The following is a 22,511-nucleotide window of genomic DNA, read 5'->3' as shown; positions in this document are numbered from 1 at the left end:
TTATTTGCCACACATGTTATATGTTTCAATTCTATGATGATTCAGGTAATTTGTATTCCTATAAGGATTTATATATGTGTATAAATGTGGAAAATATATCCAACAAAGAACTAAACAAAATCTAGTGAGGTCATAATGAATTTATTGTATTTTACTTTCTTCCATCATTAATTAAACGAAAGATTTGACTTAATTTGGAAAGACCGAACTTGTAGTTAGAATCAAGAACAGGTTCATTAGAAAAAATGAACCTGTTCATGAAAATTAACTATAATAATAATGATAATACAGACCTTTGGGCACGTAAATAACTTAGAAACATCACAATATGTAGGAGAAAACATAAGTGAGCTTACCCAAATAAATTGGATCCCAAAAATAGACACGGACTTCCCATTTGAGACAATCCCGCTTATCAGGCTCATCCAGCCGAGCGACGAGTGTACTTTCAGTTCTTAAAATCGATCCAAGACACATCGATATTTTTTCATATTTATTTTGAACCACAAAAATCGTTAGTTACTCAAACATATTGGTTTAATTCCATTGAATTTAATGTTCATAACGGTACACCAAAATAACAAACTGAAAAAGCCATTTATGTTCAATACAAAGTAGCTACATTAAGAATATAAAATAATTAGTTGTTCATTTATCAGTCATTTGTGCGCCCACTTTGTTTTACCTTTAAATTAGACCATTTTGAGCAGTCTGCGAACATTTTCCCATTTTGTCCCCATATGTTTCTGAGCGTCTTTTATTCCTGTACCCCGGTCTTTCACCCCACCCCCTATTCTGGAGAGCAATCTGATCTGATCAACACAAGAGCGTTTGTACGAAGAGGGCCGCCCACAACCCTGATGTCGGTAAGTGGCACACGTACCTTTCTATGCACTGAGACGATAAAGAGAATAGGGATGCATGTTGGGCAGAAACGCTAAAAACGATGCTCGGGTTCTGGTGGTGAATCAGCTCCACATTAGTAACAGGACGATGCCAGCATGGTGCAGTCTCGATGCTTTAGAATCAAGGTCGATGTGAAGCGCAGCAGCAGGATAATGGGATGCTTTCAGATGGTTAAACCATTGGAATCGGGATATAGGGAGTCTGTGTCCTTTCTGGGTCTCCTTTATGTGGAGGAAAATCTATATCAGACTGTTTTATCAGCATGTAAAAGGGAGAAAACGCGGCGTGCACTGGAGGGGGGAGCCACAATAACAACCACCCCTGCAGGCTGCGGTACCAGTGGGAGAAATGGCTTTACAAAAATACCAAAAAAACCAACCTCAAGGGCATTGCAGTTACAGGATCCCCCATCATATAGTCTCATTTCTGCTCAGTAATGAGCCTCATTGTTTTAATTGGTAGTTCAGCACCACGGAGAGGTCAGGATTAGGTCTGTGCGCAGGGATTAAGGGGAGGTGTTCATGCGTTTGATGCCGTGATCCCAGTTGCAATAAAATCTGATCAACGCCACTTTGGCTAATTTCAATGTGTGGATTAGACTCAAGCATGAGACAAAAGCCCCAGTTTAAGATGCGCAGGTTTGAGACTGATACAGAGAGGATTGAGGTTCAGATGAGGGTGTGACTTGTTTATCCTGGCCTCAATACAGGCAAAGTCCTGAGTGCTGAATAAATGATAAAGGGGGCCAGAACCATTATAGCGAATAAGATTCGTTTTTTTCTTTACAGTTAAAGTCAAATTCCCCCAAAATGATGGCCTCCATGCTTTAGAAAATGTCAACACGTCTAAAATCTGTGATAATGTAACTACATTTGGTGTTTTTTAACCATTATTCGTGACGAATCTGCTATTGACTTCTTAGTAGTCGATTAATCGTTAACTGTAGTATGAGCATTTAAACAGTGTGACACTTCAGCAGTTTTATATTGTATGGAATTTTTCTAAGTAGGAGATTTTTGGGGGGTAAAATAAAATTTTTAAGCAATAAATAAATAAAAAGGATTTTAGGTTAAATAGTGTGTTAAGGTGATGTTATTACAAAAAGCGTTTTGTTTATTCATAAAACATTTGTTACCGTCTCATGCATTTTAATATAAAAAGAAATTTCCTACTCAAATGAAGTTAATAAAGTGTAATAAACCTAAAGTTGAATTTTAAAGGATAAATGTTTCTTTTATTTGTGAAATAGTATTAAACTGAACTCACACATTTATCACAGATTTATAGCATAATGAATGATAGGACTGCAGCTAACAATTATTTTAATTAACTATAATGGCGATTAATCAATTAATCGGACAAATAAATGGCACGTTCTGTATATTTTTCATTCAATTACTTACAATTTCATATACACTTTGAAAAGAGACAAATAAATAAATAATGTAGTTCATTTTCAACCTGAGAAAGTAAAAAAAAATTTACCCAAAATGTAATAACTTAATTTTTTTCAAATGAAAGTTTGATCATTTGAAGCAAAGGATGTGTCTGCAGCTAAATTAAGAATAGTTCTAACATCTATATATGGAAATTTCTGCCCTTTCTTCTTGACTTAACATCAACACAGTTTAGGGCTAATCTGTTCATTAATTTTAGATAAACCGATTAATGATTGGATTGCAAAAGTTGCTGGATTTTAATAGAATTTGAATAAAGTGAAGCTAAAACAGCCACTTCAGTTTTTGGTAGAACAAATTTACTGACAAATGTATTTATTTTTTCCATTTAAATATAAAATGAATGTATATATTTTAACAATTTTTGCTTCAGAACTGCTCTGACTTTGTTCCTGTAGCAAATTGTCTGTATATGATTAATCAGTTATTAAATTAGTTGATGATTGTTTAAATAATCACGATTAATCTGATTAATTGTTTCAGCCATAAATTAATCCAGCTTGTAATGGAAATGCATCCATGCTTTTTCATTGTCTGCAGGGTTTAGGGTAGTAAAGTTAAAGGGGCCAGTTATGGCTCATGGGAAAAAGCCGGGAAACATGTCCAAAGTCTTGGCCCCGGGCCCTCCGTCGTGCCCCAGTGCCGGGCCTCCAAAACCCAGTCAGGAGGACCAGTCTGTGAGCGAGGAGCCTCAGCGACCTCCCCGTTCTTCTCGGAACGACAACAGCAACCAGCTGACTCCTCCGGCTCCTTCAAAGCACTTTTACATGAACTGCGACCCGAGTCCGGAGGACATGGACGACGCCTGCTCCGAGTACGACAACGTGGGCTCGGACGTCGAGCAAGACTACCACGAGGTTCTGCAGATGAACAGACAGGCAGCCGTCAGCATCAGATGTTACAACCAGCGCGGACCTGAGTGTGCACAGCAAGCTGAGGAGAGCAGCGACGCTCCCACCGCCGACCAGATCACCCAGAAACCTCATCACAGCACCAAGAGATGCGAACGCCCTCACCCCGACGGAAAACCGTACCGAACGGGTCACCGCTTAAAGTCGCATTGTGCCCCCATTGCTGGAGATGAAGCGGAGGGGGGAATGAAAATAATCGAAGGAGACAGATTCTTTTTTAACGACGGCGATGATTTTGAAGAGGTGTTGGATGGAGCCAGATTCATCGAGGATTTAGATGAGGCGGAGGGAAACGCTGAGAGGCCCGCCAGCCTCTATCAGGGCAATGAGAGTGAAAGGATTAAAAAGGAGAGGAATAGAGAAGATGAAACTCACATCCAGAGAAATCATAACGTATCAGGAGCCGGGAAAAAGTCTGAGCCGTCCCAGAGGGGGAAAGAGCGACAGGTTAAAGGTCGAGGAAGAGTAGGAGGCGAAGCGCAGCATGTTGTTTCTGGGATCAAAGCAGCGACAAACAGCAGCACCGAGCAGAATCCAAAGACTTCATGCAAAAAGTCTGCAGTGAGGTCGAAGGATCGACCCGGTTCCAGCAAACACCATCACCCCCCTCCTGCTCCTCCGACGCGTCACGCTCAGTCGCCCTCCGACCCCCAGAGGGCCCTGCCCCTCAGAGAGAGTCCCTCCACTTCTGGACCGCCTGCTGACAACCCGGAGAACGAGTCCAGGCTGGTCAAAGCCTCTCCGGGTCCGCAGCACCCAGCAGAACAGCAGAGCGAGACTGCAGAGGAGAAACCGATGGGTTCTGAGAAACCTGAGCAGGTCAGGAAGCCACACAGTTCCCATCTCACTAGTTTTCACCTCAATGTTTTCCTCCAATCAGCAACTACTTCTCTGTAAAGAAAACATAATTAATCAATCAAGTTGATCTGCATAGCTCATTTCATGTAGCATATCATTAAAAACATAAATAAAACATCCAATAACAGACATTACATTTTGTCAAATAGCACCATTAAAATCAAATGTGGTTGCCAGAATTTCACCATATAAGCATGTAGATTAGAGACAGTTTTTTTTTGGTAATAGTGGGGTGACTGTTGTTAACTGCAGATGTGCAGACATGACCTGGGGGGCCGGTCCGTCAGTCACACCTCAGTCACAGCAGAGCTGAAGCACTTGATTTTTAAACCACCACTGAGGTAGATAAGATCGACGGATATCAGCTGATCACCACACTCACAAAAGTAAAGAAATCGGCACCAATAAGTCTCCTGGCCGATAAATCGGTGCATCTCTACTGGCAACTCTTGCAGAAGCATTTAAATCCTCTGTAGTTTTTTACACTGCATCGACGCAGGAAGACCGATAGGAACCGTGTTTTGTCCTTGTCACCTTCTCACCCTGCGGCAGTTTCCTTCAGTAATCAGTTACACTAAAGTTTTTCTGAAACGTTGATGTTTGTGTTCGTTAGGATCAGGATGAGAAGCCAAGCACAGCCATGATGCCTGAGGAGGCGGCAGAGGAGCCACAGCAGCCTCAATGTCCAGAGCCGGTCTCTGTAGAGGAAGACAACTCTCCCAAGGTGAAGATGAGTTTTATTGCCAAACTAAAGACTTAATTAGTCATGTTTGTAAGTTTATGGTATTGACATCTAAAAAATAAATATGAAAAAGTACTTTTGAAAAGAATTTTATTGCGATACTTTGTGGTATTATTGTGAGGACAATATGGATGATACTCTGACACTATTTATGGTTACAGCATTCGTAGAACAACAATCACAAACATTGTTGTTGAAAAACATTCCCATTTGAAAAAACCTTTTTCAGATGCTACTAACTTAAAAAAAAGTGTGATTTATGTTTCTAAACTGCGCTGTAAAAAAAGTCTCTAATTTACAGTAAAATACTGACAACAGTGGTTGAAAGAATTTTGCCTTATAAATACGGTAAAATTCTGGCAACCACAGTTTCTGCTATTTTACCGTAAATTAAATGTTTGTTTTTTTACAGTGTACATTTAATCATATTTTTAATATTTATTGATGCTTCCGTAAAAGCAAACAGTGGAGAAAATAATAAATTTTTTAAATTGATGTTCTTTTTCAATAACAGAAATTTATAATGACAACAATAAATCCAAATTCTTATCCTGATAAGACATTTTTTCTATCCCTACTTCTGTATACTGATTTTACTACGATTAATATTGCTTTTTGTTTTGACTTTTCTGATTTATTTAATTTAAAAATCTGTCAACTTTTCTTATTTTGTTAACTTTTTTTGGGTGAAATCACAGGAAGGAGCTGCTTTTCCCTGCTTTGAGGATGGTAAAAACGTCACATTATCACTAAATTTTTTCATTCAAATCTCTCCAGTACATGAAAGTGTCTTGAAATAAATTGTTTTTTGGGGGGTTTTTTACGTGTGCCGTTTAGTCCCAGGTCCCTGCGAGCCGGAGGATCTCATCGACGGGATCATCTTCGCTGCTAACTACCTCGGATGCACTCAAGTGCTGTCCGATAAAAATCCGTCCAAGTCGGTGCGAATGTCGCAGGCCCATGAAGCCGTCAGCCGCATCAAGGTAATCAGCATTCATGCAGACAGCCAGTGGTGTCTATTGATTCGGTTTGTAGGTGATTCAAATGAACCGATACGTTCTGCTTTCATCAGCTTGTTTAAACAACAGGGAGTCAATTTTGGCCATAAAGCTCCATTTAGGGGAACTGAGCAGATTGAGGTCGTTTTTTAGAGCTTAATTGTGAAATTAAGTTATAAAATAATATAAAAAAGACTGAATTAAAAATAATTAGTAACAACTACAAAACTAGCATTGTCTTTCAATATAAAACTGATGGAACTTTAATAAAAGCAGCAGGTGTGTGTCTATTTGGTTAAAACATGTTTTCTCTTCATTCAATACATAGAAAATCCAAAAATTTAACTCAAATAAGAGTAGAAACACTTCATAATAAAATTATTCAAGTTAAATAGTAAAAACACTGATAAAAATATTTTTTTCCAAAAAGTTAACGTAACTGATTAATTCTTCTCCGATAACAAATTGTGTATTTGTAAGATACTTTATTGTAACACTGTATTACTAATCCAGTAGAATAATTAAAAATCTTATTTTTCTATGTAGTAAAAGTAAAAATAAAAATATTCCTCATGACCAGCCACATTGTGATTAGTGGGATAACATGTTATATTCTCAGTTAAAGGTGCAGAAAAAGCTTTTTTTTAATGGTTTACTAGTATTTTGTCCATGAGCCTCATTAGTAATTCAGAAATGCTTCTTTAACCATCTCTGGCTATAATCGCAGATTGTATCGCTTGTTTTGTAAATTCAGTTGTTTTTTTAATCGTCTGTTATGACGATGATTTTACTAACCATCATGGTGTTGAGCAGAGGTTACAAAACCTCTTTGTTTTGCTACATGAACAAGAATTAATCTTGAAAAAAACATATAAAACCTCATCTTTGTGAATTCAGTGTTAGGTTTTTGTGATCTTCCAATCGGCTGCACAGTGGCGCGGTTGGTAGCACTGCTGCCCTGCAGCAAGAAGGTCATGAGTTCAATTCGCCTGCATGGAGTTTGCATGTTCTCCTTGTGCATGCCTGGGTTCTCTCCAGGTACTCTGGCTTCCTCCCACAGTCCAAAAACATGACTGTCAGGTTAATTGGTTTCTCTATATTCTCCCTGGTGTGAGTGCATGGTTGTTTGTCTCTGTGTTGCCCCACTCGGGTGTTAGAAAATGGACGGATAATCTCACAATGTTTTGCTAACCTTCTTCTCCAGATCAGAGCTTTGATCAGTTGCATTTTTGCAACTACAGCACCTACGTAAAGGACTGCAAACTGGAATGTCGGTTTCTGTTTTCTCCCTTCTCAGAGCCAAGATGAAGACTCTCAGATGATGACTGAAGTCGACCTCTTCATCTCCACTAAGGCTGTCAAAGTGCTGAATGCTGACACACAGGTCAGGATTCAAAAGCTTATAGGGATATGAGCAAAATTGCCTCATATCTCCAGTAGCAGTCAGTGTTGCAACCAATCTGAAGAGGCCTCTGACTGAAGTTGACATTAAATTTTATTTATTTCTGTGCCAGTCACCTTAAACATCCCGATTATGTCCTCTGCCTGCAGGAGACGATGATGGACAGTGCCTTGCGGACCATATCCTACATCGCCGACATTGGCAGCATTGTGGTTCTAATGGCACGGAGGCGCATGTCCCAGGCTTCGTCAGAGGATTTCTCTGAATCGTCTGATTCTGCCAGCGAAGGGAAAACTCAGTACAGAATGATCTGCTACGTCTTCGAGTCTGAAGACGTAAGGACGAGTCAGACCTTCCAAAAAGTATCAAAGTTTGTGAACAAACGTGTGTTTAAATGTGAAGGAATGAGATTTGTAGATCAGGTTTCAAGAATTAGATGTTTTCAGTGTTTCAAAGTGCTTAATTTCTGTCTAAAGTCTTTAAAAGTGATTTGTATTCAATCTGCACAGTTTCGTAATAAAGTTCAATCTGACATTTAATGAAAGGCCTAAATTTGGAAAATATTATTAACAGTTGAAACCAGATATTTTCACACACCAAATGAAAAGATAGATAATTTTATTCTGATGGTCTGAAATAAAATCAGACTTTTTTGTTTTTGTTTTAGGTCAATTAGAATTACCAAAATTATTTTTATTTCCTAAATCCCAGAAAACTTAGTGAGAACATTTTTAGGAAAGTTTTAAATAATGTTTTTTGTGTATTTAATCAAAGCATTTAATGTTTAATTTCAGCAGGAAGGTAATTTACATTAATACAATTAGTTTGGATTGTTTTAATATAATGAATATTTATTATTTCTAATGGCTCAACTTATTGATTCGTATATTTCAAATAAAGGTCGTTATACATTAACAATGTTGTTGAAATTGGGGGATTTTTTTTTTGTGGATAAATTAGAGTTTTGTTCCCTGGGCAGCAAGTTGTATGGAGACATTTCAAAACATAAAATTTATGATAATTTATTCACTTTGTCCCTATTATAAAAAGTAATGGGTGTAACATAATAGTGAATTGAAACTGTCTTTTTTTATTTAGTTAATTTGTGTTGTAAAGTTTGAAAACCTGCCTTGAAAAGTGAATTTCCTCTACCTTCCAATTTACAATTATGAATCAAATTAAAATACTTTGAAGCTTGTGACAAAATACAAGAACATTACAAAAGAAAAACGACCATATATTTTATTTTAGATATTTATGGCATATTTTCTGCCCTCTCTGCTTCTGTCATCTGGGATCGTTTCCCTGTGGATTAATTTTCCCATAACTCCCTTTTCCACAGGCACAGCTGATAGCGCAGTCCATTGGTCAGGCTTTCAGCGTGGCCTACCGGGAATTCCTGCGAGCCAACGGCATCAACCCGACCGACCTGAGCCACAAACAGTACAGTGACATCATCAACTCCCAGGAAATGTACCACGACGACCTCGTGCACTTCTCCAACTCAGAGAACCGTAAAGAGGTGAGGCGTTCCTGGGTTTCCCAACGGAAATCTGGCTCCTTTTTCAGAGCTAACAAGAAAGGCGACAAACGTTCCTGCAGCAAAAAATGTCTTCGTTTGTGGTGCTATCATTTGAAAGATACTAATAAATGTCCCAGAGGTCATGAAAGGTCATTTTTGTTGTTGTTGTTTAATTTTGCTAAGTCAAACATAGTATCTTCAAAACAAGGGCAGCACAAGCAAAAGATAATTCCTGCATAAACGTAGCATAAATGTTTGACACCAATTTGGCTTGATTTTATAAATATGGGGGGTCTGGTTCACCTTTTGACCTTTGAACTGTCATTAATATCGTCAAAACAAATGCAGCACAAATGAAAATTGTTGCTACATAAACGTATCACAGTTGATTGACACCAATTTTGTTTGATTGTCTACATGTGGGGACCTTTAAACTTTCTTTAATATCTCCAAAGAAAAAGCAGCACAAAACAACGTTTGACACCATTTTTGTTAGATTTGAAGAAGGTGGGTGGGCCGTCTTCTCTCAGCTACTCATGTTGGCTCTTTGATTCGTGCTCCAGCTGTACGTGGAGAAGCAGAAAGGCGAGAGCCTCGGCGTGGTGATAGTGGAGTCCGGCTGGGGCTCCATTCTGCCCACCGTCATCCTGGCCAGCATGCTGAACAGTGGCCCCGCGGCGCGGTCCGGAAAACTCAGCGTGGGAGACCAGATCATGTCCATTAATGACACAAGTCTGGTGGGTCTGCCACTCGCCACCTGTCAGAGCATCGTTAAGGTAAGAAACTCAGTCACAGGTACTTTACTGTACCTTAAAACTAGGATCTACACTACTTTGCAGTACTAAAATGCAAGTGAATTTTAATAACTTGTAAAAATGTCCAAGTTATTATGCTTCCATTTGGGCCTCAACTGTTTTTAAGAACAATCCAAGTGCTTTAAAAAACACCCAGCTGGTTTTAGTGTCTGGAAAATGAGTAGTTTTTAAAACCTAAATACAAAATCTGACCAAATATTTTTGACCTAATTTCTCGAGCCAATATCTTAGTACATTTGAAATAAGGCAAAACTTACTTACAAGCAGCTTTTCATCAAGACATAGTTTATAATTCTTTAATATTCTTTAAAAAGTTCTAGTTCCTCTGGCAGATTATCCATTTATAATAAGACATTTTTCCCATGTTAAAATGAAACATATGAATTAAAAGCAACAGTTGCTGCGACTAACAATTATTCCACTTATAGATTATTCTGACAATTATTTGATTATTTGGATAAATAAAAATTAGATTTTTCATTTAACCACTTGGGCCATTTATGCAACATTAAGCATATGTTAAAATATGCAAATAAACAATTTAATTCATTCTTTAAATAATAAAATAAAAGTTTTTCTGCCTAAAATGCAGCAACATGGTGTTCCTTTAGTGACTGGTTGACATCTAAGTAATGGAGATTCCAGGGCCTAGTCAAAGCCCAGACCTTAATTACCTTTGCAACAGTTTCAATAAACTTCTTCCAGGGTTTGAAGAATCAGGTGAAAGTGAAGCTGAGCATCGTAAGCTGCCCTCCTGTTACGACCGTCCTTATAAAGAGACCAGACCTCAAGTATCAGCTCGGCTTCAGCGTTCAGAACGGCATCGTGAGTAAAACCCCGACAATAAAGTTTCCAAGCCTGAATAAGGCGACGTTCACACTGCAGCCTGAAGTAACCCAAAGCTGATTTCTTTTTGTTCGTTTTTGTCGTGGTCGTTCATACTACCAAATATATTCCACTTGTATGTGATCTCCCATGTGAACTGCAAACGACCTGAAAATGTCCCGCGTAACATAGAGCTCAGTGATTTGCCAACCACCACAAAGAAGGAGTAAAAGAAGAAGTGCTCAGTGTTTGCAGAAGTAAACAAGGATGCTAATGCTGGAGCATATCTTACGATTTTAAAGTTGTTGAGGACGCGGAACAGTGACGTTTGTCGAGCATCAATGAGGTTCACGTCGGATGAATGTGAGCAGATATGTATCGTATTAAGTACAATATGATAAAAAAAAAATCCGATCTGTGTTTCCAGACTGTCAAGAAAATATCAGATACAGGTCGCATTTAGGCTAAAAAATTGGATTTGGGACTCTAAGTCTGCAGTGTGAACGGGTTGAGTCTCCTCCATATTCGATGTGTTTTGGTCAGATCTGCAGTCTGATGCGAGGCGGGATTGCCGAGCGAGGCGGCGTCCGGGTCGGGCACAGAATCATCGAAATAAACGGGCAGAGTGTTGTTGCCATGGCGCACGAGAAGATTGTTCAAACTCTGTCTGTCTCCGTGGGTGAGGTAAGACATCTTTGGGCTGCAGAGCTGCAATTTTCAATGATTACTGAGCCGTAGAAATGAAATGACGCACTTACTCTCACACTGGGATGGTTTTAAATGCATGAGGTGCAACATGCAGATACTATGTCAGGGATTTCCCAAACGCAAACACAAGAAAAGAAGCATTTCTACACAAAAAACATTCAGAATATAAATATTTGAAGAATACATAGTGGCAAGTGTATGGTTCTATGTTTTATAAAATTTATTAAATAAAGTGTAAATAATGCAGCAGAGATGATAAAGTTATCTGAACAATAAGTAACAATTAACAATACTTTAAAAAGTAAATGCGTGATTTGACTCCAACTAACAAAATGTGAACTTCTCTTTCTGATAAATACTGCCCCCTAGTGTTTCCTCGTTGTCATTACACTTCAAATTCCTAGTTTAGGAACAGGTAGCTCTCCAACTTGTCCTTATAGCCACAGACGTTGTTGTATTGCTTTGGGGTTTTATGCAACAGATAAACACAAAGGGTTGTAAACTAATGAAAACATTTGTGTATTTCTATTCAACGTCAATCCAGCAGAAAACCAGTTTCCATTTGTTCCAAAGGGGTGGCTGGAGTTTGCAGCTTTTGTTTTTCATAAAACAAATCACGTTTTACCACATATTTTCATCATCGCCTATTAAGTTTTTTAGTTACTTTAAATTGGACTATAATTTGTTTTCTGTTATTGAACAATCATCTGTGAGATGTTTGTTAGCTGTTTTCACTCATGATGGTTTTTATTCACTAATGTTCTCAAACAAACATCCAGCAAGACCATTGAACAAAAATAAAATTCTGGACAATCAATTGACATTTTTCTAATTTTCAACTAATATATTGACAAAGGCATGATATTGTATCTATATCCTCTCAAAGATTAAGAAACTTTAATTTCTAACGGACATTTTAAGGATCCAAAATAAATGAACAGATCAACAAATGAAATGAAAACTGAAGTCTCTCCAATCTTTGGGAGGACTTATTGATCTAATTTTGAGTGTTGAGGGCCACGTTTGGCCTCTGGGCCTTAAGTCTGACACACGTGGACTAGATGTTAAAATCTTTCTTAATTGCTTTTTTAACCTGCCTGCAGAATGGCTCCTCGTCATCATTTCTGTCTTTGCTCCAGATCAACATGAAGACGATGCCCGCAGTGATGTTCAGACTCCTGACGGGTCAAGAGACGCCGGTCTACATATAGAAATCCTGCACGGATCGATCCGCTGAAGCTCTGGATGAAGGGAATTTATTTTTCTACCATTTTAAATTGTTTTGCTTCTTGTTGCAATGCTGTAAAGAACATCGTTTCCAGGTCTTATCTTGAATTACGTCATCATAATGGCCTTATAATGTGAATACCGTCTGTAGTACTGTACGTGAGGTAATGGTGTCAAAGAAAAGTAGCTTTATGGTCATGATTATTTTCTTATGAAGAGATAAATTAGCACATTTATTTTTTATTTAGTCATTTTTATAATGCGTATGGGGTTCAAAAATGTACTTATACGGTAAATACTTTGGGCTGGCTTTGTTGGAAAGGCCATAACTACTCCTGCAAAAACACAGTATGCATGTGATTGTGGAAAAATAACAGACCGAGGGATTCAGTCTCGATCTGACATCGTAATCTATTACAGTAAGTATTAAAAGTCGACGAAAACATGATGTACAAAGGCACCGAACGCTGCATTACAGCGATGCTGAAGGCCAAAGACACACACCTCATGTTTAAGGAGATTCAACAACACTTTGAGTGACAGAGAGTACAAGAATGTATCAATATACTCATTACTGGATGAATGTATTCAAGAAAAAAATACAATTTCTCTCCTAAACTCATGTTTGTTTTTGTTTTATTAACACTTTGCTGTAGAAAATACACTGAAAACTGAAAATACAAGGCAGAAATAAATACACCAGCCTGGAATAGGAAAACTACAGCATCCTCATCAGCACCAATGTTTCTCCATACTTGCTTTAAACTAAATGTGCCAAAATTGTGTGGACTTTTTTGTAATAAATCCTGGTATATAAATATTTTTCAGATTAATCAGGAAGAAGTTAAGTAAAGACTAATATATTTCCATTATCATGCAAGAAAAAAGGCATTAAAAAACATTTCTTTTAGTTTTAGTTCCCAACAACAAACATTACAGCATTAAACACATATTTACAGTTTAATACATAAAACCGGCTCACATAAATAATGACAGTGATTTAAACTTAGAAAAGTTCATTTTTAACACATTCAGCCAAATAATATTCAAGTATGAATCAGTTGAGATCACTGGATGGCTTCATAGACGATCCTGGAAAACAAACAAAATTGTTGCAATCAGATATTGTTGATGGTTCGTGAGCAGAGTTGGCCCAAAGGCTGCATGGGGCCTGAAAGCTGCAGTGCGTGACTTTTATTAAAAATATTTTTTTACATATTTGTTGATTTTGTCACAATATGGTATGAAACAGATAATCTGTGAAAAACAAAATCAAGGTCTTCTGCTTTCTTCCGTCACTAACTAGAAACAACCAATCAGAGCCAGGAGGCGGGTCTTACTGCTGTCAATCATGCAGTGTGTCGCTTGCATATCGTGAATGTTCAAGCTAGTTAGTATAGGCACTGATGAAACGATATGTTGTTTCTCCTCTTTAGCACATTGAGCAGCGTGTACACAAGAATGACTGACAATGCTAAGACCCTCCTCTTGGCTCTGATTGGTTGTTTCTGGGCCGGAAGTTGTGCATTTCTTCAGATGGCAGCAGTTGCATAGTGAGGAGGTGGAGAAGATCAATCTTTTCAGATTATCTATCTTATGAAGCATAAAAATGTGCAAAACAACTTTATTTTAATAAACGCTACATACTGCAGCTTTATGCAGAATTTCATCTTGGGGGATTCTTTCTGCTAAGAACACCTGATTGTTTTTAATTTCTGATGTTAATTTAAAACATTTAAATCTACACATATGCTGAAACTGTCAAATTCAATGCTATTCTCATTCACAAGAAACAAACAAAAATAATTAGATGTATGGTTTGTCAAATTAAAGCCCCATAATATGGCGAAATTTTTTTCCAACTTACTGGTGTAACTTTAGGTGTCAGTGGTAGATACAATTCCCCGTTAAGGAAGACTGAGTTGAGGTAGCCCTCTGGACAAGATTTATCCTCATCCTCGTCCTGGTAGTTGTCGAAACTCAAGCTGAAAGCAGCTTTTACCTTCTCTGGCATCAGGAAGTACAGCATCACCACGAAAAACCCGATGATGGCGCAAAGCACTCCTGGAAATGAGTGAAAATCACAACTTTTACATGTAGTTTTGGTCTTTATGTACCTCCGACCAACTCTTCTGTTGTGCAAGAAAGAGGAAAAAGTCTAAATTCATCCTCTGCTACTGTAGAATAAACTCAATAAAAACTTTTTGAAACTGAACTTTCAATTTGATTACACATTTTGAGTTTTTGAGAAAAAAAATGCTTGAAGCTGTTTTGTCATTTATACTTTGCAGAAGTTCTCAATGTTTAGAATATGGCAGGACTAAACCCTATAAAACAAAACAACAACAAAAAAAATCACAGAGCGTTATTTTGGTACACCAAGTCGCTGTGGCAACAATGTCCACCATGAAGTGCTCACCTGTAGCCAGAGCCAGCCAAAACGAATGGCTGTACTCTGTCACAAAGGAGTCTTCCCCTATGGAGAAAACACACTGAGGCACATTCGTGATGGTGGAGAAGGAGGCCATGGAGAAGAAGATGAAGGCGGCGGTGGCCATGGTCATGTACCCGGCGTAAACAACATCGGGCAAGAAGAACAAGATGTTGGCGAGAATCCAGCAGCAAAACGCTGTCCTGCAGAACAAATTAGTACGTAATTATTTTAATCCCTGATGCCTGTATGAGTGTAAGGGTTGTCATTAATTACCAGAGGGTTGCAGAGGCAAAACGTCCGGAGTAACGGTACTGAAAGATCATCCCACAGGGGCTGCTCAGGGTGAATTTCTCCACGATGTACAGGATGGGGTTGGGTAAACCTTTGATCAAAGCTTGCTCATACTCTTCTTCAGCGATGTCATGCCAGCTGAACATCTCATTGTAGTTGATGGTTTCATTGAACTGCACAACGGGTTTCCCTGAGACAAAAGAAAACAATGTGCTGCAGTCAGAAGAGTACGCACAGTACAGCAAGTCATTGGTTTTATAACAGCATCACATCTCTGCTTGCTCTTTTTATTTCTATTCTTTATTACTGGCTTTACAAATAAGGCTGAACCAAGTTGATAAAGGATTCTGACGGAAAGAGAAACCCACCCCACATTGGAGGCAAGTGATGCATGTCAGATATGAATAGTGAATAGTTTGGATTTTGTGTTTGTTTTGTTTTGTTTTTGTGGTATTGCTGCAGAATATCTGAAGATTGATGGCTTGCTGCGCGTCAAAGGTGACCTGTTATTCAACATTGAAGAGGTTAGGTCAATGGCTGCAAACAAATACGCAATTATAGAACTGTGCTTCTTTGAAAAGCAGAAGTGGAATCTCCTGCACAGCCAACAAAAATGCAGCAAGTGGTTTCTGAATGGGGAGCTAATAAAAAAACACTTGAATGTTCCAACAGCCACTGTACAGCGCATAAAGCAGTAAAACCAGCTGACCTAACATGCTGGAGCTCAGCTTTGGCTGCTTGGTAATGGGGTTTAGCTCAGCTGGGGTTGCTAGGTAACACTGTACTAAAGGATGACTAAACCTAAGAAACAAAGTTATTTAAAAAACTAGAGACGACTAGAATCAACTAAAAGCAGAAATAAAACTGATCAAATCAAAGAAAGAGAAACACAAAATGATTACAAAAATCGTCAAAACAACTGAGGATCCCAACTAAATAAAAGACCTTGCTGTCTTTTTATGTATTCAAAATGCATTAAATTATAACAAATTCCAAACTTGTGCAGAAATTTTCTCATACTGAACAACTTGAGTGTGTAGGTGGCCACTGAAAACAAAGACTTGATCCGGTTAAGCCGCTGAAGAGTCCAACACACAGGCAGTAAGAGTGACTCACCTCTAAGTGTCACGTTGATGCCGTACAGCCCAACATGCAGGCCGACCTCAGCCTGGATGACAGCATTACTGAAGGACTTGTAGGTAGCGTTTGTGGTCATCCTCGCCTCGGCCCAGCTGTTGGTGAAGTTCAGAGCTGCACAAAAAGGACATAAAGGTGAATGATGATGGGAGACAAAGGGAAATCTAATAATTTTTATAGATTAAAATAAATGCGCTGCAAAAACACACAATCTTAGTATCTTTTGTCTAGTATCTAGTGCATACATCTTAGTAAACGTGAATCAAGACAAAACAATAACATCAGTAAGATATAGAAGCTTGTTTTAAGTAATTGCTCCTTTGGTAGATTATTTAAATTATAAATAAATAAATGTATCTGCCAATAGACAAGTGCTTTCCTCCAATATTAACAAATTATTTACTTACAACAAGTTTTCATATCTTCCTGAAGAAAATATTTTAAGTTTAGTAAGATATTTGTACGAGAAACAAGACTAAAAATGTTTGGTGTTTTTATAGTTTATACATAACTTACCTACGATAACTACACCTACAAACAAGCTGATCATGATCCTAAGCATCCAGAAAACCCGCTGGATAAGAAACAGAAACATTTTGAATACATGCAATAACAGAAAAGCATCCCAGCAAATGCAAATGGACAGAAAACTCGCACTCACCGTCCTTCCTCGTATTCCTGGCAGGATGAGAAGAAGACCGACTGCCAGCATGAGGAAGACCAGAATAATGGCGAGCAGTCGGCCGCTGACGATGAAGGCAGTCCTTTGTAGCGGGTAGAATGGGTAAATGTCGTCGTAGAAAGTCATCTTAGCTTCTGATCTAAGGACTGAGCCGAGACTAGGCAGCGTAACAGAGGAAGCAGTGTTAGAGTGCCGCTTCTCACTTTCCTCCAGGTGCAGAGATAACAGTTTTACTTACAACTGATAAGGAAACTACCACCCTGAGGCACGGCACGTTATTAAACCTGAAGGAATCGAGTCTAGAGTAACAGCTAGCTCTGCTTTGCATCGTGTGCAAACAGAAAATAATGAAAAAACTCTTAAATCACTCAGTCAGAACCTCAGTTTTCTTCTGATTGCTGTTCCTTAAGTGATTGCACCATTAAATATAATAAAGAAACAAAAGTTAATTCTGAAGGTTTTGTCTTACCTGAGATATGCAGGGCAAAGAAAGGTGTGAAGTCTGATTGTTGAGGGAACATACACTTCTTTTATACCTCTGGACCCCCCTTGTGTCACACAGGAGGAGGAGGAGGAGGACGAAGGATGCAATGACTGGGATGCTGTGAAAAAAAGAGGAAGGATCCTGACATGGATGGCAATTCCTTTTTGGGAAATAGGTCACACATGCAGTTTGGCGTTAAGTTGAGCAACAAGTGCAGGCTGCAAGTATTGCAGTATCTCTCAGCTGCCATCAAACCTGCGTTCAGCTGCACCTGGTGAACATCTCTGCCTCTGCAGTGGGTGAGACTGTGTGTTTTTCTCAACTTTATGAGACTTTCAGTGGATTAATTTAAGTATTATACATTTAATCTAATAGGAACATAGGAGAATAACATTGAGCTACCTGCACGCAGTCTTCAGTTTTCAGGAGTCTTTCTTTCCTCTTGAACCAAGAAGCCCCTCTCGCATCAATGGATTTGCGTAAATGGGTTTGGAGAGTCTGCGCACTTGCTGGCTCGGTGTTCATCCTCAGTGAGCGTGAGTAAACGTCTCCTCTGGATCCACATAAAAACACAAGCAGCTGGTTCACTCTAAGGTTCAAAAAACGCAGGTGGTGAAGGTGAACTGAGCTGGGAGGTGCCTCGCTTTGACGGCTGGTACAACAGTTTGGCGCATCCGGAGCGCGGAGCCGCCGGTAAGTCCCGACAGGTCCCGGTTTCACACATCACCGGGTGACTGATGGTGGCCACTCTCCGCTCACGGCAGGTGCTCATCTGGTGCGCCTCGTGCCCGCGCGTTACTGGGATGGAGTCTACCAACCTGTGCACGAGCCGGTGCAGCCGAACGCGCGCGGGCTGAGCAGGCTGTTGGCCGGCGGAGCTTCCGGTTTGTCCTCGGCTCGCAACCGGACCGTGCTGTCTCTGATCTTCGGTAAATATGAAGGAAACTACCGATAATATTAGTAATAGTGAAAATATTCGATAAAAATGCAAAAGTAAATTATTTTAGTCTTTAGTCAAAAATAATTATTTGTGACTTATTTGTGCTCCATTGTTTCTCAAATAAAATGCGCACATTTACGTCACTGCAAATAGGGAAAAAAAGAGAAACTGAGAAAGTTTCTAAAACGTTAGAAATGTGGAAAATTTGCAAGAAAAAAAAACTAAAAAAGTTATGGGATTTTTTTTCAGTCACAATGGAGGGGCACTGCGCTGTTACCTAGCAACCCCGGCTGAGCCCAGCCTGTCACCTAGCAACCCAAGCAGAGCTCCATTACGTTTCCTCAGCTGGTTGAATGCGATGTACAATGGCTGCTGGAAAAGGCAAATGATTTGTTGTTGACTTACCATTCAGAAACTTCTTGCTGCATGCTTGTTGGTTGTGCAGGAGGCTCCACTTCTGCTTATCAAAGATGTGTGGTTGTGTAATTGCGCATCTGTTTGCAGCCATTTTCACGTGTGAGTGGGGGCTGTGGCCATGCTGCAGCTTATAAGGATTTAAAGTGATAAGAGGCCCTAAACATTGTATTCTTGACAATGTTTAGGACAATGTTTGTATTAATGACTTTGTGAGGTTAAATTTCTCACCTTGTTAATTATGCTGAAATTGTTTCAGGTTACCATGTTGCCTTTGAAATTGTTGAAGTACGAACTAATGGTTGTCCACCTCAGTTCATGAACATCAAAGTCCCTAAAGGGGATCCTGTGTTTGATCCCAATGCGACTGGGAAAGTCCGACTGCCTTTCCAGAGAGGACAATGGGACAAACTGTCCGGCCAGAGTCCCGGCAACCCTCGAGCTCAGGTGCTCACTCTTTCCTTCCTGATCACCTTTAATCAGGGCTGCTTTCTGAGTCGTTCTCGTCGTTTACGTCTGATAATCTGTGCCGCTCATGCAGGTGAACTCTGTTACAGCGTGGATAGACGGGAGCTCCATTTATGGTCCTTCCTCTTCTTGGTCTGACTTCTTGAGAAGTTTCTCTGGAGGACTCTTGAATCGAGGTTCTGAGTGGAACATGCCGAATAAAGGAGGGGGTCGCAATTTCATGTGGAGCGCTCCCGATCCCTCCACCGGAGAATATGGACCACAGGGGCTTTATGGTGAGATTTCTCTCAATCCTTCCAGATAGATCACGATTAATCACAATCAACTCATTTAGTAGTCGATTAATTATTAACTAGAGTATACAGAATCTAATAAAAGGCCATTTGGTAGAAGAAAAACACATTCAGAGCAATATTTAGTCAAAAACAGCTCAAAATATACACTTTTCTGTAAATATGTTGTAGCCAAAAGTCCTAAAGTGGCATTTTTAGCTTCTCACTCTTCAAAATCTGTATGAAAAATCTATTATTAAGTACCTTTTCCTGTCACTTTATTAATCTTTTAATCCAAAAATAAAAAACAAATTAGCCAACATTGCACTCTTTGCTACAAATGATCAAGCGTACACAAAACGAGTGCTATGTTATTCCATTTTAGGTAATGAAATGTTTGTTTTCCGATTTAAAACAAGAAGCGAAACATTTGTTTGCATCTTTTGATATCTTTCTAACACAAACTTATACAAAAAATCTGCAGAATCTGATTAATCAATTCATCATTAGACTAACCGTTAATTGCAGCCCTGTTGGTTTTAGATTACATAAAGAAAATCTTCAGCTGGCAAGTTAAAATATATGTTTCTCCTTTGTTGGAGTGCAGGCTATCCTTCTTTAGCAAATATGCATTTGACAACTGATTTTATGCTGCTTATCCTGAACAGTAAAACTTAAGCGACTCAGTATTTTTGTATTCCTCTTGTCTGAGGAGCCAAATTCAACATCTTGCAGTCCAGAAAAAACAACTGAACTTTAAAACAATCTGCTCCACTCTTCCTCTACATTTTGCAGCAGCCACCCAGTCAATGCTGCTAGCTGCAGAAAGCAAAAACAAAATCATAAATAGTTTGTTATTAATAATATATCGGCCCTGGATCGGCGTTGCAGTCAGAGTCTGAGTCAAAGCAGGTCCAGCCTGACGTGAGCTGTGACTCTTTAATAATTGTGTAAATGGTATGTCACTCTGACCACAGTAAATCCTTCCCTCTAAAACAAAAGACAAGTCATGCAAGTGTCATAAAACCTGTGTTTTGTTGCTGCCATTGTGAAAGCTGCATAGTTATCGCCTGTGGTTAAGTCGCAGGATATTATTCCAACTTTTGTCGCATTTTTTAACAAAATAAAACACTAAATTGTATTTCTAATTAGTGGTTGATTACTGGTAGCAGAATACAGATAAAGTTCTGCACACTTGAGAAATGTGTGCTGTTTATGTGTTTTTCTTTCATGCATTTTGTCACGTATTTGACCCAGTTCTGCACGTTGTGGTCATAACGAGGCTAATTCACCTGATGAAATTGCAAAACGTCCTTGTTTGTGCCATCTTCCATGCGCAGAGTTGGGAAACGCATGGGCCAACGAGAACTTGTTCACGGCAGCAGAGGGGATTATCTGGTTTCGCTACCACAATTATGTCGCCGCAAAGTTGCACAAGGAGAACCCGGAGTGGTCAGATGAGAGGCTGTTTCAAAACGCCAGGAAGACCGTGGTCGCCACGTTCCAGGTAAATGGAGAAGAAGAAGAATCCTCTCACTGCACAGGTGATGATTTAATTTGCACTCTGAAAAGACGGACAGGAGGTAGTTAGGGAGCAGAGCGTCATTTCTGACCTCTCGCAGCTCTGCAGCTTTGCCCTGCATGTACACTGCAAAAACACAAAATCTTACCAAGTATTTTCAGTCTAATTTCTTGTGGAAATATCTTAGTTCACTTCAAATAAGTCAAAACTGACTTGCAAGTATCTCTTCAGTAAGACGAAGATTAAATATCGATTAAAAAGTGCCAGTTTAGAAATGTACTTATAACAAGACAATTTTCCCATAAAAATAAATATCTACACTTTCCAAAATAAAAATAGTAAATTTATTCCACCAAAAGCTCTTCAAGTGGTATTTTTAACTTCACCCAGTTCAGATTGTGTGAAAAAAACTTTAATACCCATATATTAATCTACTAATCCAAAAATAATCAGCAGATAAGCCATGCACTATACAAATGCATCCTGTGTTTTTTTAGAAATTATCATCCATATTTGGCAATAAAAAAGTTTATTTTCTTATTTAAAACAGAAAATCAATTATTTGTTTATGTGCATACTTAAAGTATTTCTAATATTGTATTTAAAACAGGCCTTAAGTGAAAAATATACAGAATATGCTAATTGATCAATTAATTGTCAAAATAATTAGTAACTTTACTGATAACTAAAATAATGATCTTTGATTAGTTATTTATTTGAATTATTGTAATTTTGGTTCACAAAATAACCAACATTTCCACATAACTTAGATTTTATGTAAGTTAATATTTTTTTAAATTTTAAACGATTGAAGGTTTGATCAGTTACTCAGTGCTTGAGTTGCCTTTTTACAAAATACTTTTTACTTTTACTTAAGTAAATTATTACTCAGCATATTTATTGAGTGTATTCAAATTCATTACTTAAGTGTATTTATTGATTAAATACACTCAATAAATATGTTGAGTAATAATTTATTCAATGAAGCTGCTGATTATACGCAACTAAGACCATCATCAGCACAGTCTATTTATTTTTTTGGTTGGAGGACAAAAACAATGTATTCTTAATAATTATCCTCTTCTTTGTGTTGGTTTTTCACTTAAAACGGCAGTAAAATCCATTTAAAGTCGTGGTTAAAATGCGATAAAATGGGAAACTTACTTTCCGTACAAAGACATCCCTCAAAAACAGAAGTAACAGGATGTTCAAAGTTTAATTCAGCCACTTCAGGGAGTGCATTTAATAACTTTTTGACCTCCATGTGTTTCATCACAGAACATTGTTCTCTATGAATGGCTGCCAGGATTCCTCGGAGACAGAAAACTCCCTCCTTATCCAGGTGAGCCTGAGCGAGTGCGTACAAGTGCAGGGGATCAGGTAATGCACCAGCGACCGCAATCCGCGGTGAGCTGAGCTACAGGTGGTGGAGTTTGACAGGCATGTGCTCCGTCAGCAAACCATTAGCCTGCTCTCCCAGTTCTGCTGAATAAGCT

At 38.7% G+C, this 22,511-nt stretch overlaps 3 protein-coding genes across 4 annotated transcripts in view; 2 read left to right on the top strand and 1 right to left on the bottom strand.

Moving 5' to 3' along the window:
- Positions 1-802: 802 nt before the first annotated feature.
- On the top strand, positions 803-12,989 carry apba2a (amyloid beta (A4) precursor protein-binding, family A, member 2a). Its single transcript, XM_055028860.1, has 12 exons — positions 803-866; positions 2,904-4,093; positions 4,746-4,856; positions 5,573-5,603; positions 5,712-5,857; positions 7,170-7,256; positions 7,424-7,609; positions 8,617-8,796; positions 9,360-9,572; positions 10,317-10,436; positions 10,980-11,120; positions 12,284-12,989. The coding sequence occupies exons 2-12, from the start codon at positions 2,936-2,938 to the stop codon at positions 12,353-12,355; spliced, it is 2,445 nt and encodes an 814-aa protein (XP_054884835.1). The 5' UTR covers positions 803-866; positions 2,904-2,935; the 3' UTR covers positions 12,356-12,989.
- Positions 12,990-13,056: 67 nt separating this feature from the next.
- duox2 (dual oxidase 2) lies at positions 13,057-17,464 on the bottom strand. 2 transcript variants are annotated; one of them, XM_055028897.1, is made up of 8 exons: positions 17,385-17,441; positions 16,895-17,072; positions 16,750-16,807; positions 16,213-16,347; positions 15,079-15,286; positions 14,791-15,005; positions 14,239-14,435; positions 13,057-13,463 (listed from the first exon to the last, which is right to left on the bottom strand). In XM_055028897.1, the coding sequence occupies exons 2-8, from the start codon at positions 17,039-17,041 to the stop codon at positions 13,452-13,454; spliced, it is 972 nt and encodes a 323-aa protein (XP_054884872.1). In that variant the 5' UTR covers positions 17,042-17,072; positions 17,385-17,441; the 3' UTR covers positions 13,057-13,451. The 2 variants fall into 2 exon arrangements, with proteins under 2 accessions (XP_054884872.1, XP_054884882.1); XM_055028907.1 differs by lacking the exon at positions 13,057-13,463 and having other exon boundaries at positions 14,000-14,435; positions 17,385-17,464.
- A 398-nt stretch (positions 17,465-17,862) lies between these two features.
- duox (dual oxidase) overlaps positions 17,863-22,511 on the top strand; it is a 25,829-nt gene continuing 21,180 nt past the window's right edge. Inside the window, exons 1-7 of the mRNA XM_055028931.1 lie at positions 17,863-17,935; positions 18,009-18,092; positions 18,164-18,328; positions 19,013-19,200; positions 19,295-19,496; positions 20,834-21,000; positions 22,294-22,357. Coding sequence (XP_054884906.1) covers positions 17,869-17,935; positions 18,009-18,092; positions 18,164-18,328; positions 19,013-19,200; positions 19,295-19,496; positions 20,834-21,000; positions 22,294-22,357 — 937 coding nt within the window. The 5' untranslated portion in view covers positions 17,863-17,868. The remainder of the gene's footprint in view (positions 17,936-18,008; positions 18,093-18,163; positions 18,329-19,012; positions 19,201-19,294; positions 19,497-20,833; positions 21,001-22,293; positions 22,358-22,511) is intronic.

The sequence above is a fragment of the Poeciliopsis prolifica genome, unplaced genomic scaffold (assembly GCF_027474105.1).
Source record: "Poeciliopsis prolifica strain line A6 unplaced genomic scaffold, Auburn_PproV2 SCAFFOLD001, whole genome shotgun sequence".
NCBI classification, from domain to species: domain Eukaryota; kingdom Metazoa; phylum Chordata; class Actinopteri; order Cyprinodontiformes; family Poeciliidae; genus Poeciliopsis; species Poeciliopsis prolifica.
Note: the sequence above shows the minus strand (reverse complement) of the source record. Positions and strands in the feature narration are given on the sequence as shown.